General features: G+C 37.3%; 1 protein-coding gene across 12 annotated transcripts in view; it reads left to right on the top strand.

Moving 5' to 3' along the window:
* LOC144494915 (transducin-like enhancer protein 1) overlaps nt 1-14,376 on the top strand; it is a 108,412-nt gene that overhangs the window by 42,692 nt on the left and 51,344 nt on the right. For 5 of the 12 annotated variants that reach the window (XM_078214497.1, XM_078214493.1, XM_078214502.1 and 2 more), the window contains 3 exons: nt 802-906; nt 8,481-8,685; nt 12,490-12,506. In XM_078214497.1, coding sequence (XP_078070623.1) covers nt 802-906; nt 8,481-8,685; nt 12,490-12,506 — 327 coding nt within the window. Of the gene's footprint in view, nt 1-801; nt 907-8,480; nt 8,702-12,489; nt 12,507-14,376 lie in introns of all 12 variants that reach the window. The other 7 variants (XM_078214505.1, XM_078214503.1, XM_078214504.1 and 4 more) reach the window with 5 other exon arrangements.

Consider the following 14,376-nt stretch of genomic DNA (forward strand, 5'->3'; position numbering starts at 1 on the left):
TGTCTAACATCAGATTTTCACTTTGCACGCTTGCCTTTGTTTAATTGTATTTCCTCAGAACTGTGCAAACATGACATTTCACCATTTAAAAAAAAATTTACAAACATTTTGCATGGAAAATGATAGTTCTTCATTTCTCATTCTCATCAATGGCCCAAAAAGAACTGTTGTCAAGAACTATATTTGTATCCCTTGAACATCAAATTCAAAATTGGTTGACTTTCCCTCCTTTTTCCACTACGCCCCCTGCTCCCCCTCTCCCCAATCACATGTGAATGCATTTTCCTGCTGCGGAATGACTATACAGACCAATCCCACTTTGATTAATTCAGCACAGACCAGGAATCAATCTCAATTGGGATATTGCTCGAGTACTACAATAGGCCTTAAAAAGTCTTAGTGATGAGTTGTTCAGTGGAAGAGTGATGAAAAAGTGACAAGCCAGGGTTCTTATTGCTGATCACTGTCCAGTGACCTCTGCTGGGTATGTATGGTCGTTAAATGATGGTACAACCTGATTTAGTTGAGGCCTCTGCTTACACTTATTGTTGAGGCTCACACAGACAGAATGAGCATTTTGCTGAGGTTACTCTTGGCACATCTATGGTACAGCACACTGGTGTTAATATGCGGCACTGCATAACTTTCAATTTTTGTCTAGTTTGACATATTTTTCACTTTAGTACAGCATTAGTATAAAGATAAATGAAGCAAACTTAATATATATTTCAGTTTTTAAATGCACTAAGATTTAGTTAAAGATTAGCAATTTAACACAAGAATCTTCTTTCTGTGAATGAGCACCAACAACAGGTGGCACAGGCTGTGGAACGCGCAAAGCAAGTGACCATGGCAGAGTTGAACAGCATCATCGGGGTACGTGGGCTTCCCAGTCTGCCTCTTACAGTGTGTATACCCATCTTATTCACTTACTTTCAATTGTATATTTTTGTGTGTTGGTGCTTTAGGGTAATATACTTTATGTACGCAAGAACAGTTACATCTTCATTACGTAAAGTATTAGGATTTTGTACATAAGATGATTTTGTCCTAGATGCTGTCTAAATGGAAATCTGTGAATAAACTTCAGCAATTGTATTTTCTAATGGGCACTCAAATTTAACCAGTCAGTATGCCTCTGACCAAGTCATTTTCTTGTCTCTACTGTATCCTTATGACTAAAGCATTGTGTCCAGACTGTCAGTCTCATAATTTTTGTCATATGAGCCATGCAAATGCTGATGCTTCTGCATTCTCTTCCTTCCCTCAATATATTAGCAATCAGAAATGAGTGTTGAAAATCTTGATGTTTTCTGTCTTGCTGGAACAATCCACTGTCAGAGGTTGTCCTCTTTTAATTTTCTTCACGCATGAAAGGATTTAGCAAATTCAAATTACTCATTTATCAATTTATGTTAATTGCTCGTGTGAAGATGCCCTGCTGATTTTTATAGTTCTCTGAGACACTTTGTAATGATAATTAGGCATGCCGTTGTAAGGATTAACTGGCAAAGACCAATGACATCTTTAGACAAAGAGACCGGTTAATCCATCTGGGCTCAAAATTACATTCCGACTGGAGATTGAAAAATAAAAGCTGTGGATTAGTGCTGATAAAAGAATTGGACGCAGCTTGAAAAGTTTTCTTTCATCAGTTTCTCAGTTGTAGATCTACAGTCAGTTTGCTTCTGGTAAACTATTGGCAGTCAATTAAGTGAAATAAACTAGTAGGGTGACCTTCGTTTTCTCTCTAATGATTTTGTCCCAAAACAGCATCCATGAGATTATTTATAGAGTACAGCTTTCGTGCTGTTTTACATGTACGACTATTGAGCCTGACATAAACATAAATCTCCCCACACACTCCTACCTTCTAACCCTTCTTCCTCACCTGTGCTCTTTTTTCCCTTTCTCTATCCTCATCACCTCCCTTTAACCTACTTCAGTCTCATTTTATTAGAACTACAAGTCTTTTATGTTCGTGCCATCCCATGCTTGTTCCAAATTGGTTTTATGCCCTCCATGAAAGAACAGACTCTTGTAATAAGTTCTGTTTGCATTCTCCTGATTCATAAGCAATGCTGTGCCTTTAAAGATATGGACAGCTGACTTTTGGGTGAGCTGAAGATTAGAGGTGGAGGTAGGCACTCTTTGTGATGGAGATGTTATGAAGTTAGATACTGAACTCTTAACAGGAATTTAGTTGCAAACAGTGTGATTAAGCCCGAGATGATAACCAGGGAGTGGAAGTAGTTGGTATCCAGCATATGAAGTTTCTGCTGGGAGCCAGAGATGTTGGCTTTGGTCTTCCTAATATTTAACTGCAGGAAGTTGCTGCTTATCATAGAAGAAATCATAGAAACCCTACAGCACAGAAAGAGGCCATTCGGCCCATCGAGTCTGCACCGACCACAATCCCACCCAGGCCTTACCCCCATATCCCTACATATTTACCCATTAATCCCTATGCATTCATGGATGTCTGACAATCAATGCCTGATTTTACTGTCACTCTGCAAGGCACAGAACTGGGAAAATCTCCCATAATGTTTCTATCCTGATGTGATGAGATGTAAATAACTGATATTAAAGATCTACATTCCATAAATCTGTTTACTTCCCCACCCCAATTCAAAAATAATAATTAACACCAGCTTCAATAGATTGATAAATTGGTATCATTTTTTAATCTGGTGCTTCTGCTCAGCTGTAAATGTTCGTCATAATTCATCTTTTCAGTCCTGTGCCTAATTTTGAAGAACAACTCTGTGCAAACACCTCAAACATCCATTCTGCCATTTCTGGACGGTGTGTTTGAGGAGAACTGATTTTAATTCAGAAAACAGTAAAATATCCTTCTCAACTATCAAGACCTTAAAAAGAATATACCCAATATTGCCTGCTGAGTAACACGGTAGCTTTATGAATCCTGTTCCACTCTGTTTTTTGTTCTATATCTCTGTCAAAAATCAGATAGCATTTTCATAATTATCCCGTGTAGTATAATTAGATTCATGCTTTGACACATGCATCATTTTGCTTGAAAAGGAACTGGTGTATCCTGACGAACCAGAACAGCATAAAATTGGGCTGACAAATCTCAGGACCTTTGCTCCATCATTGAACATGCAATGTGTCAACCTGTCTCCCAAGGGGAAACAGACAACAGAAGTCTATCTATTTGTATTAACAGCAGCTGCAGTGCAAATAAATGCTGATCCATTTTATGGCAGCTGCCTGCATTGCGAAGGGACATGACCTAGTGTAAAGGACAATGGGGGTCATGCACTAAAAAACACCGATAATCATACTAAGAATAGATTAAGCAAAAGTCCTGGAAAAGCTTTTTTCACAAAGACCAAAGTTCCTTATATCAGCAGAGAATCCAAGTTCCTAAACTGTGCTTCATTTTAGACTGGTTCCATTTCTCTCTCCTGGCAGACTAAACATTCATTTTGTGACTGTTGCTAATGATAAGCAGCTTGATTAGCAATACTTACAATTAATGTGCAGACAAATCCATAAAAACGTTAATAGAATTTAATTAGCATTGTTATGTAAAATTAGGCATCCTGTTCTTCATGAAAGAAGATATCATGATTGGATTTGATGGAGGATTAATAGATGTTGGTGTACTTTCCCCAGCCTTCTGCCACCCACCCCCACATGTTAGCTTCCTCGCCCCATTTCCCTCAGTTGTAATAGCACCTTGCTATCTGTATTGTGATGAGATTCAAGGACAGAGTTAACCTCTTGTAGGTTTATTCTGCAGAGTAATCAATCTTCTGAACCATAAATAACCAGACTGAGGGTATGTGATGAGGACAATACTAAGCAGTTGTGGCAAGAATTGCACTTATATTTTTAAAAAGACATGTGGCTTTGTAAGTACCCGATCGACAATGCATAATGGTTTGGGAGTGAGTGGTGCTTAAGGGGGTGGGGGGGATGGGGGTGTGGAAGGAGTGAAGCTAAGGAAAGGAGAAAGAGGAACTGAACTTTGATTGTAAATCTGGTTTATTTTGTTTATTTGGGTTGTTCAGTGCAGGCTGAATGTTTGAAGAACAAACCTATGAACACTTAATAGGGCACCAAGACTACTTGCGGTGTGTTTAAGAGAATAGATGATGTCCAATGGTGAATTGCTATTAACTACATTAAACAAATTCACAAGCACTGTGGCATGTTCTACTCTCTTATTTCCCATTGTTTTTAAAATAAAGGTGAACATAATTATTCCCATTCCCAAATGTAGAATGGATGGAATGCTAGTTAAATGAAGGATTTGTTTTTATTGCTCATTTGACTTCCACGAAAAGTCTATTTTTAAATGCTGATTGTGAAGGCAGTGAACTTTACAAAATTTGGAATCTTGTAGGTTAAAACCAACTGAGCACCTGTTTTTGACACCAGTCACTCAACATGCTTTTGGGAACTTTTTTTAATTTTATGGTTCTTGGCTCACACAATAATGCAAAATAACACAACTAATTTGTCTCTCTTCTCTACAATGATTAGTAGGGACAGTTGTATTTCCTTATTGTTCAAAACAAATTGTACCCAGACTTCTGAGTTGTGCATTCTAATGATTCTGCTAGTGCCTGGTCGCTTCATTTCTCATTTTCCTTTACCTACCTATATTTCTAATCTGTATGCTTGCTTAATGATGCAACCACAATCGTCTAGTAATTTGTAAGAAAAAGGAAGACTTTGATTAAATCTGATGGCCAAGTTCAATTAGCTTATTTTTGCTTATCCGATTCCTGCAATCCTGACCTTTTTGAGTTTACATTTAGGCTCTCTTTATTAGGCCCCCCCCCCTAATAATTGCTTATCAGATATACTGAATTTAGTTTTATATTTCCCAAAGCAAAATTTGAAGTTAAATGCTCTGAGTAGCTAGTCCAGAGCCACAGTCACTGGGCTACCATGCCTCTGTTGCATCAGCTGGGCAAATGCATATTTTAAGTTCACTTAATGCAGAAATCTTCAGTGTGTATAATATTTTGATAGCTGGGCATATTTAAATGGTTGTTTTAAAAACTGTTCCTTCCAACCACTAAGATTTTTTTGTCAAACCATCAGTTAAGCAAGATTTGCATCTTGGCATCTGACAACCCCAGTATCTTGTGTGTGCAGCATAAATTGCCATTTTTGCCTATGATCAGACTGGGTACTGCAACACCACTTCCTTTCCAGAAGTGTTTCCACAGTATAAACTTGAAAAGGATTTGAATTGCCTCCAAACAGTTGTTTTCAGCAGACTGTGGTACTAAGTTCAAGTGGCCTTATTTTGTACTGTTTGCCTGGTAGTTCAAATAGAAACTTGCCAGCTGTCTTGAATATTTGAAATCTGAGTACTGTGAACCATTATTTAATTCTGCACCTCCAGTAACCTAAATGCTGGTTGGACAGAATTAATCCTATTATCTTCAATTCAATTGGGGAGACAAATTAGCCTAATGCACTTGGTGTTTGCAATGTAAAGTTTTGTTCTCCTTCTTGAGTTCTAGTGCTGAAGGGTTATATGTCCACATTTTAGCTATTTTTATAAAGCCTGTTGTTAATTGCTGTCAGTCAGCTGCCTGTACATGCATCACCGCTTCTTCCAAAGAAATTGGACACAACACTTAAGTAGTGCAGTAGTAGTAGTAATTGGTAATAGGACAAAGTTGATACTTGGGTTGCAATGAACATGGTTCTAATGGCAGGTGTCCAGTTTTTAATTAAGTGCTAATAAGCATGCCTGGTGGACCATAATGCAGACATCAAGACAGAGCTTGGTATCTCTGCCCTCCCCCCCACAAGTTTGTTGCCTATCACTAAAGTTCTGAATCAAAATGGGCGCAAAATGAATTATATTAATGTGCTTTAGAAAACCTACTGTATCGGTGTTCTGGTATGGATTTTTAAAGAAATCATTTAGATATTGTGATCTCATTCAACTTTGTTTTAAAAGCCATGTATATTGCAGTAAGATTCACAGACTTCTGTGGGGGGAAAAAAATTGGAAGCAGATTTTATTGTCTACATTGATGCCTTTAGGTTAATGGGCTGTTACTATTGTGTGCTGTTATGTTTTGTATAGCTGTATTTTTGTGAAAAAACTCAACTCTGTACATTTTATTGCATGTTGCAACCTGTTGTTTTGTGTTCTATAAGTAATGGGATAATGTTTCTGCAGTGGGTACAAACAGTGACTTTGGTGCAAATTGCATCTGTTTTGAGAAGTGTTTCTCCACCAGCCTTCTGTTGACTCATTTACATATCACCAAGCATGATATCTGCCATAAACCAGCAAAACTGGGCATTAAAATGTCATTTTAAAAAATATAGTAACTTGGTAAAAATCCAATTACAGCTCAAATGGGTTGTCACAAAAAACAATCCGTATAAATCAACCACCTGTGATTATTTTAAACTATTGAAAATGGCAAAAAAAACTAGCTAGATAGGGGTACAAAACCATTCAAACTATATCTGTTAGTGTCCTTGCATCCAATGGTTCCATTTATTTTTAAAGAGCCTCCTTGTCACTGGGCTAGTAATCCAGAAGTCCAGTCTAATGCTCTGTGGACATGGGTTCAAATCCCTGCACGGCAGCAAGTGGTATTAAACTCAAATTTATTTGCACCCTCAAACTACTTTTAAATTGGCTCCACCTTTTTTTTTTGCAGATCAACATCAGTAAGCCGATTTTAATGTTATGAAGATTCTTAATGAGGGAGCCAGATTTGGCATAAAGATGATTATATAGATCCTGGTCTCCCAGAAACTAAGTTGAAATCAAACCAACATAAAAATCTGTGTAGGAACTTTTTAATTCACGTGTGCAATTTGAATAAAATCATTGAGATTAGGGCCCAGATTGTCCCCCTCCATTCGGGAGCTCAGAGACCAGACATGTCGGGCGTGACCAACCCAACACTGGGAAAAAGAAGTCCGAAGGGACAGTCTTGATTAGAAGTCGGAACAAATTCGGTAGCTGCTGGCTGCGGATGCAGGCTTGGCAGAAAGCTACCTCTGTGTCGAGCACTTTAAATTTATTTTAAAAATGAACCAAACAAAACCAGCCCTCGCCACCCTCGCACATTCTCCATTCCACCTCATGACCTGAAAACCCCTATGCCCCTTGTATCTCCTATGCCAACTTTGTGCCAACCCATGCCTCTAAGTCTGCTACCCTTTGTCTTTCTCCCTCCATGCCAATTCACTTAGTATTCACCATGGGTAAAACTCAGGAATCATGCTGGCATAAAATAACGTGCCTATTGATGTCGCTATTTTAAAATCTCATTTAAAAAAAGCACATTGAAATTGTTTCGCCTAATCTCTTACGAAAACAAATATTTCTATTCTATAATCACTTGGGGTTGTCTAAATCAAACTGCTCACTTAAAAGGCACCACGCTGTGATAATGCTAGGTTGTTAAATCAGTCATGTAGCGCAAATCATATAATAATAACCTTCCAGCATATATTAACAGACAGTGAAATATCGAGCACTGATTTTTTTTTTAGAACTCCACACTTTTTAAAAAAATACACAAATAAATAAAGCCTTGCAGAGTTAAATCCCTTGACAGCTTTGACAAATTTCAATGAGCTTTGAGAGTTTGTTGACAGCTTGGACAGTTCCAATGAATTTATGCATTTTAACACATCATTATTACTTTTAATAATCCCAAAGGATGCCTTAAATCTCCTAAGTGTTCTTGACCGTATCCAAAGTGCTACCATACCTCATCAAAAGGGTACCCTGGTATGCATGTATCTCCTATGATCACATGGATAAGATCTGCTGTTACTTGGTGTGTAATTTGCACATTTCCAGTTTTGGATACCTAATCACATGGGTGGGAGCAGCTGCTGATCATTATGGGCTGCTGCCTCCATGAACCAGGAATGTGTTCGGAGGCTGCCCCAATTCCCCCTGTGAAAATTTGGAGGTTGAGTGTGGGAGCAGGGCTTCTGATCGGACCGCTGCTGGCATTTTTGCAGAAAGCATCTCCATCTGCACAAAGATTGAAGCCTCAGTTTGTATTTTCTTGCTCTAGAATAACCCTAATCCAGCTGTAGTCCAAGTGGGGCTTTTGGAATGGATAAGAGTCAACATTCAAGTCTGAATTTTAAATTTCAGACTTGTCAACTGCTCAAATAAAACTTATAATATTTCAAAATAGACTAAGAAGCCCAATGCTAACTTTGTGACTTCATTACTGGCAGTGTGTGATTGCATCCAGTCGAGACTGCAAATCTGTTACTGTTACCATGTGAATGTTAACCCATTATAGAGGAAATTGAGCAGTAGTGTTTTGTAATTGCTGTGTTAAATTCTTTTTATTTAATTGAAAAGTTTACTTTATATTTGTTGCTGAACTTTGCACAGAGAACTTCTTGCTGAAATAACTATATTTTGTTGTCTTCTCTCCCTGTTTCTTATTTTGCTGGCAAATTATGGTGACCTTTAATATGGACAGCAACAGCAACTTCAGGCTCAACATCTCTCTCATGGCCATGGACCTCCAGTGCCTCTCACTCCTCACCCTTCAGGACTTCAGCCTCCATCAATCCCCTCGCTTGGTAACAGCGCAGGTCTTTTGACGCTATCCAGTGTTTTGGGTGGACAGCCCCACCTTTCTATGAAAGATGATAAGAAGCACCATGAATCGGATCACCACAGAGGTGAGAAGCAAGGCAGGCCTGATTAGAAACTTCTCGTGAATTTCAGTCTGCTCACAGCTAGGTTCTTTTTATAGGTTTCAAAGTCAATACAAGATGCAAAAAAACCCCCCATAATTAACCAATTGCCGAAACAATCAGTTTTTTCTTTTAATCCAAGATTTAAATTGAATGTCATCTTCTGAATTTTATAAAAATGGTTTCCTGTGCTGTATTATTACCCAAAATACAAATACTACCATTTTGTTGGTTGCCTACATTATAATGAGCAGTATTGCAGCACAACTCCTTTTGAAATAGGAGCATTGGACAACTCCTCCCTTAAGTGGAAGTTGGAGGGACAATTTTGATGATTTGGGTCCCACTCCAAATTTGTTTCTCTGTCATTTGTGCTATCCCGCATTAATGCAGCAAATGTTATAATTATCTCATAGAACCCCTACAGTGCAGAAGGAGGCCATTTGGCCCACCGAGTCTGCACCGAACACAATCCCACCCAGGCCCTATTCCCGTAACCTCACATATATGTGGGGCAAGAGTGTTACATTCCACAGCATTTGTGGCAATTGTAATGTTTACTGTCTGTAGATTGATCTGAAGTTTCTTTGCTGGTTGTTCCAGAATATCTGTCAATGTGTGGCAAGTGATCAACAACTGAACAAAAGCCCAAGTCTACAAATAAATAAGCTGCTATAGTGGTAATATCTGAAAGAGATCAATCCCCTTTACCACATCATTACAACACGGCAGTTTTATTAAAATTGATTCACTTGGGAAGAGGAGGGGGAAGCTTTTCATTCACAGCATTTGAGAATTAGTGCAGCTGTGATTAATGGTGCATGATTTTGATGGGAATAATACAACGTTGCTTACTCCGATACCAGATTATTCATTGTTCTCCCTTTGCCCAATTATTCATTGTTTTCCTTTTGTCTGATTAATAATTCCTCTTGGAATAGGTAAACCTTAAATTAGTTTTTAAATTGTCACTCACTTTCTGCAACAATTGCCAATCCATTGTTCAATAGATTTATTATTCTAACGGTGACTAGTTATTGCACCAGCTTCATTTTTAATTGCATTGGCTTGGATGATTGGGGCAAGGAATCAAATGCACTGATGCATACTTGTTAGCATTGACATCTACTACTTTTTCTTCTTCTCCCTTGCCCAGCTCACTATCTTAACTGTTAAATTTACAAATTCAAAACGGGTGAGACAGAGGCATCTTTGTCTTATAATCTTTACAAAAATTGAAGTAATTTCAAGTGTCTTAATCCACATGTCTTGTCAGGTAACATTTTGAACATTTGCCTTAAGTGACATGCTTGTGGTTTTTGATTGGAGTTGTGCATTGCAAGCATCAGTTTCCCTCCTTTGCACTCCCTATTGCCACAAGCTCCATGGTCCCAGAAATGGCAGGGGCCAAGAATAATCTTATCTTTCAGACGCAACTCACAGCTGGGCCTGTTGCATGGAAGATACGCAACTATTGTAACATGTAGGCAAACATAATTCTTGCTAACAGCAGCAAAACAATTTAACCTAATACAAAGAAAGCAACTATGTACCAAAGTCAAACAGCAAGCCAAGGGATACTAGCTTGGGACCATTCTCTCCCTTATCTGCACCCCTCCCCCTCCCCCAACTCTCCCCCCTCCCACCCCCCACGCACACACAAAATATTGGGAATGTAGAGGTACAGAATGATGGTGACATTCTAAACCTCTTCAAGGATAACTATTCATCAGAACGGATACAGGATAAGTTGCATGCCTTTTGGCTCCTTTTCTTAAAAAAGCCTTCTACCAGACTGCCTTGCTCCTCTTGATATGTCGTGTCTATATGTCTACAACTTACTCAACCTGATGCACAAATGTATGCTCCTGAGTACAATAAATTGCAGTGCATCTTTTTCACCATATATCTATGCAAACTTTCAGAGCCAATAAACTGTTTTAAAAAGTGAACTTTGCAATTTGAAGTGCAATATGATTTTGTCTTTTTTGAAAGACAGCTTTCGCAAACAGTGGCGTCAGTTATCTAATCAATGGGATTTTTAAAAACCTAGATCTATCTATCTCAAGAAACGCACAATGGCATTGTCAATAATAATCAATTTTGTGTTTGTTGTGTCTGTTGACAGTTTAGTCATTAATTGATAATAGTCTTAATAGTTGAAATTTAGTACAAAAGTATTCCCATCAATATGATCCCATCAAGTTTACTTTATTCACAAGATGGATTCTATGATTTTAATGCATGTAATGACAAGTAGCCACAAATATGTGTTTTCTGTGCTCTGTACGATGCCAGATATATGGAAATTATTTTTTAAAAATAGTTTTCTTGAACAAACCTCAGTCATGTGCGAACTGAGACACATTTTTCCTATTCTGATTAGATCCATAGTAGTCAGGAAAACAAACTAAATAGCTCACTTGCAGATTAGTTTAAATAGTCAAGATTGTTATTGCAAAGAGACACTTGTATCTAACAATGTTGTCACTGTTTTGCCATATAACCTTCCTTGCAACATGTTTGGTCCTTTTTGTAATGAATATTCAGTACAGCCAGCTACCTGAAAGCCAACATTCTTCATCTCATTGTTTCTCTTTTGTTCCCCTGCCCCCACAAAGAAATCAAAAACTGCATCTATCTGAAATCATTGTGTCCTTAATTAATAGCATTGAGAATTGTTGGATTAGGCTTTTAAATTTTGTATTACGAAGTTTTTTTATCCTCTCGGTGATGAATGGAATGATGTAAATGGTGTTTTTAAAAAAAATATAATTTGAAATGTCATTTATGTATTGTGTACTGAATACATTCTGGAAAGGTTGTGAGAGAGCACATTTTGTGCATTGGACCAAATATAATGTTAGTTACTTCCACTAATCTAAACTAAAACAAATGGAAAACAAAACAAGTTTTGATTCTATCTATCTTTATTCCCATTCCTCATTTTCTCTTCTCTCCTCCCCCACCCCTGCCCTAAGTTTAAGTTTAAATAAAATCCAATAACTGTAAGACCTTTTCACATAATGATATTGAGATGGGCAGGATATATAGACTGTAGACATTTTTGTAAAGGCAAAACTGTTTTGAGCCTAAACGACTTGGCCTGAACTTAAGTGGATCACGCTGCAATATTTCTGCTTCAACTAATCATGTACGGTTGATTGTTGCACTAGCAAGAAGCAAATGGGAGTTGCTCGTATTCCTACCACAGTTTATTCATCTTTTTATTGCTCACAGCATTTTTTTACTACTACTGATAACCAGAAAGGGTTTGAAGGACAATGCGATCACTAGAAAACCATCCATACTGTTTTATTTAAATGTGTACAGGGAGGGGGGAAAAACAAACTTGATGTTGCTAGGTTTGCAACTGTAGTCATGTTAAATCATTCTGCTCTGTTAAATTGAACAGTTTTCTCTTTATATAAAAAAATCTTTGTATTAAGATCAATGTGCTGTGAATCCCTTTAATTTAATGAATACGAATTGCACTTGCTGAATAACTCTTGTTGCCATTTTAATTTAATAACCCAACAGTAATTTATTCTGTCATTGGTTCCAAGGCCAGGGGTTGTATGCAAAGAACTGATGTACCTATAATGTTAAAATTACAAGTGGAACTTTTAAAAGAAAATGTATTAGAAATGTGCAATGAATTGAATGAATAAAAGCTGTTGTGAAAGCATCTGTCGGCTTGCGTTCTAATTTTCTTTTTTCTTTGTTTCTTTTTTTGCCTTTGTATCTGAACCACCATATCTATGCATTTTGTGGTTACTGTGGAAACAGAGAGGGATCCAGGCACAGTAAGTACTTCTGAATATCCCACTTCCACTATCTTTATTTTTTTAAATGTCCAGGTAGTAAGGCAAAATATTTATCAAATGGGAGCGAGTAAAACATGAATTATTTCATTACAACATGTCAGATTTTCTCTGCCATCAAATAACAAATGCTGTCTCTTCACATTCTTTTTAAATTGGAGTCCTGTTTACTCTGAATCTTAAGTGACACAAATTGGATAAATATTTGCTATCCCCTCCTCTCTGTTTTATATTCCGTTCCTTTCTTAATTATACTAGATTGCGGCAGCGCATCAAATGTTAACCAATATGTACCATCACTTCTTTCAATGGTAAAAAGTTATTGGGAAGAAGAATTCACTTGGTCATGCTTTGGGTAAAACTGTGGGTATGTTTCCCATATCTATTGCATTGAATTTATACTTTGAAACGTATAAATTCATGACCAGTTCATGCAAACTTCACAAATCTGTTCAAATTTTGCAAGTGAATACATTGTTTGGAGTTGCACGAGGGTCAATTTTGGATTCAATTCCTGTTTACAGACTATTTCCTTTACCATCAGTTGTGAAAGTGCTGTATCAACAAAGTAATTCCACTAACTGGAATGACTTCTGCATTTTAGTTGAGTCTGCAAATAATGTTGCTGCTCCTGAAGGTTTACCTTGCTGGCAAAACTAAGATGGTAAATTTTTCATATTTGTGTTGAATTATAAATTCAATTGGTTTATCGTTAGCTTTACAGGACCTGGTTAATGAAATTTAATTACATGAATTAAGGCAAATCAGAGACATTTTGTAATCTTGAGGACTCTTACAAACGTACAATTGTGAACAAAATTTGAGAGCCATTTTGTCATATTAAAAAAAACCATTGAATAATTTAATGCTCATTTGATATTCCATAAATACTTCAAGAAAAATAGTAATACCCAAGACTGCTGATGCCATTTGTATTGTGGATTAGATTCCTCAACCCTAGAGCAACAAATAGCTGCTTTGTCAACACACATGGTCATGCGAAAGTCACAGTTTGAGTTTTTTTGGACATTATCTTCCTCTGATTTTTCAAAGATCTCTACCTGCTATTAATGGGGAAATTGCATTGTTTGTGACCGTACTGTCAATCTGCAATCCAAAATAAAATAAAGTTCAGTATAATGGATCCTTTAACATGGTCCAGTGGTGGCAGCACAGTCTCATTAACCTCCTGTGAAAGCTCATGATAGAAGAATTATACGTATATTTTCTCTGCAGGAGAGATAGTGTGTATGATGGTTACTGCTTGCTTTGTTAATAGATTATAAGTCAAAATTGACAAGTATTTTAACTGCAAAAATTACACCAAACAGTTGTTTTTTTCTTTGCATGTCATTACATTCAGACATCTACCTGAAGAGCTCATTATTGTAGTGAAGTTATACAGGAATCATATTCATGCCATTTCCTTTTGTACCTCATGAAATTAAATGGGAATTATAGCACACTGATGACCTGAACTTTCTAAGTGCTGCTTCTGTGATTTCTTATTGGTTTCCTATCATGGGAAATATTGACTGCTCAGTCTAGTACACTACATAAAACCTGGTAAAGACTGCACTTTTCCAGAATTCACACAAACATAACCACTTGATTTTTTTTTGTGACCAAATCTCCCTTGAGCTTAAAATTTGATTTGCCATCTTTGATTATAGGTAAATCTGCTTAAGTGTATTTAATTAAATTCCAAACGACCCATCAAGCTTGAGCTGCTTGGACCTGACACAGGTTTAGGTGACTACACTTAACCAAGCACTTGATGTCCATGGCTTTACCTCTGGAGAGTTTAATGAATGTGCTGGTGCAATTGTCATACCTCAGGTATTCATTCACC

This window comes from Mustelus asterias, chromosome 6, assembly GCF_964213995.1.
Source record: "Mustelus asterias chromosome 6, sMusAst1.hap1.1, whole genome shotgun sequence".
Classification (NCBI taxonomy): domain Eukaryota; kingdom Metazoa; phylum Chordata; class Chondrichthyes; order Carcharhiniformes; family Triakidae; genus Mustelus; species Mustelus asterias.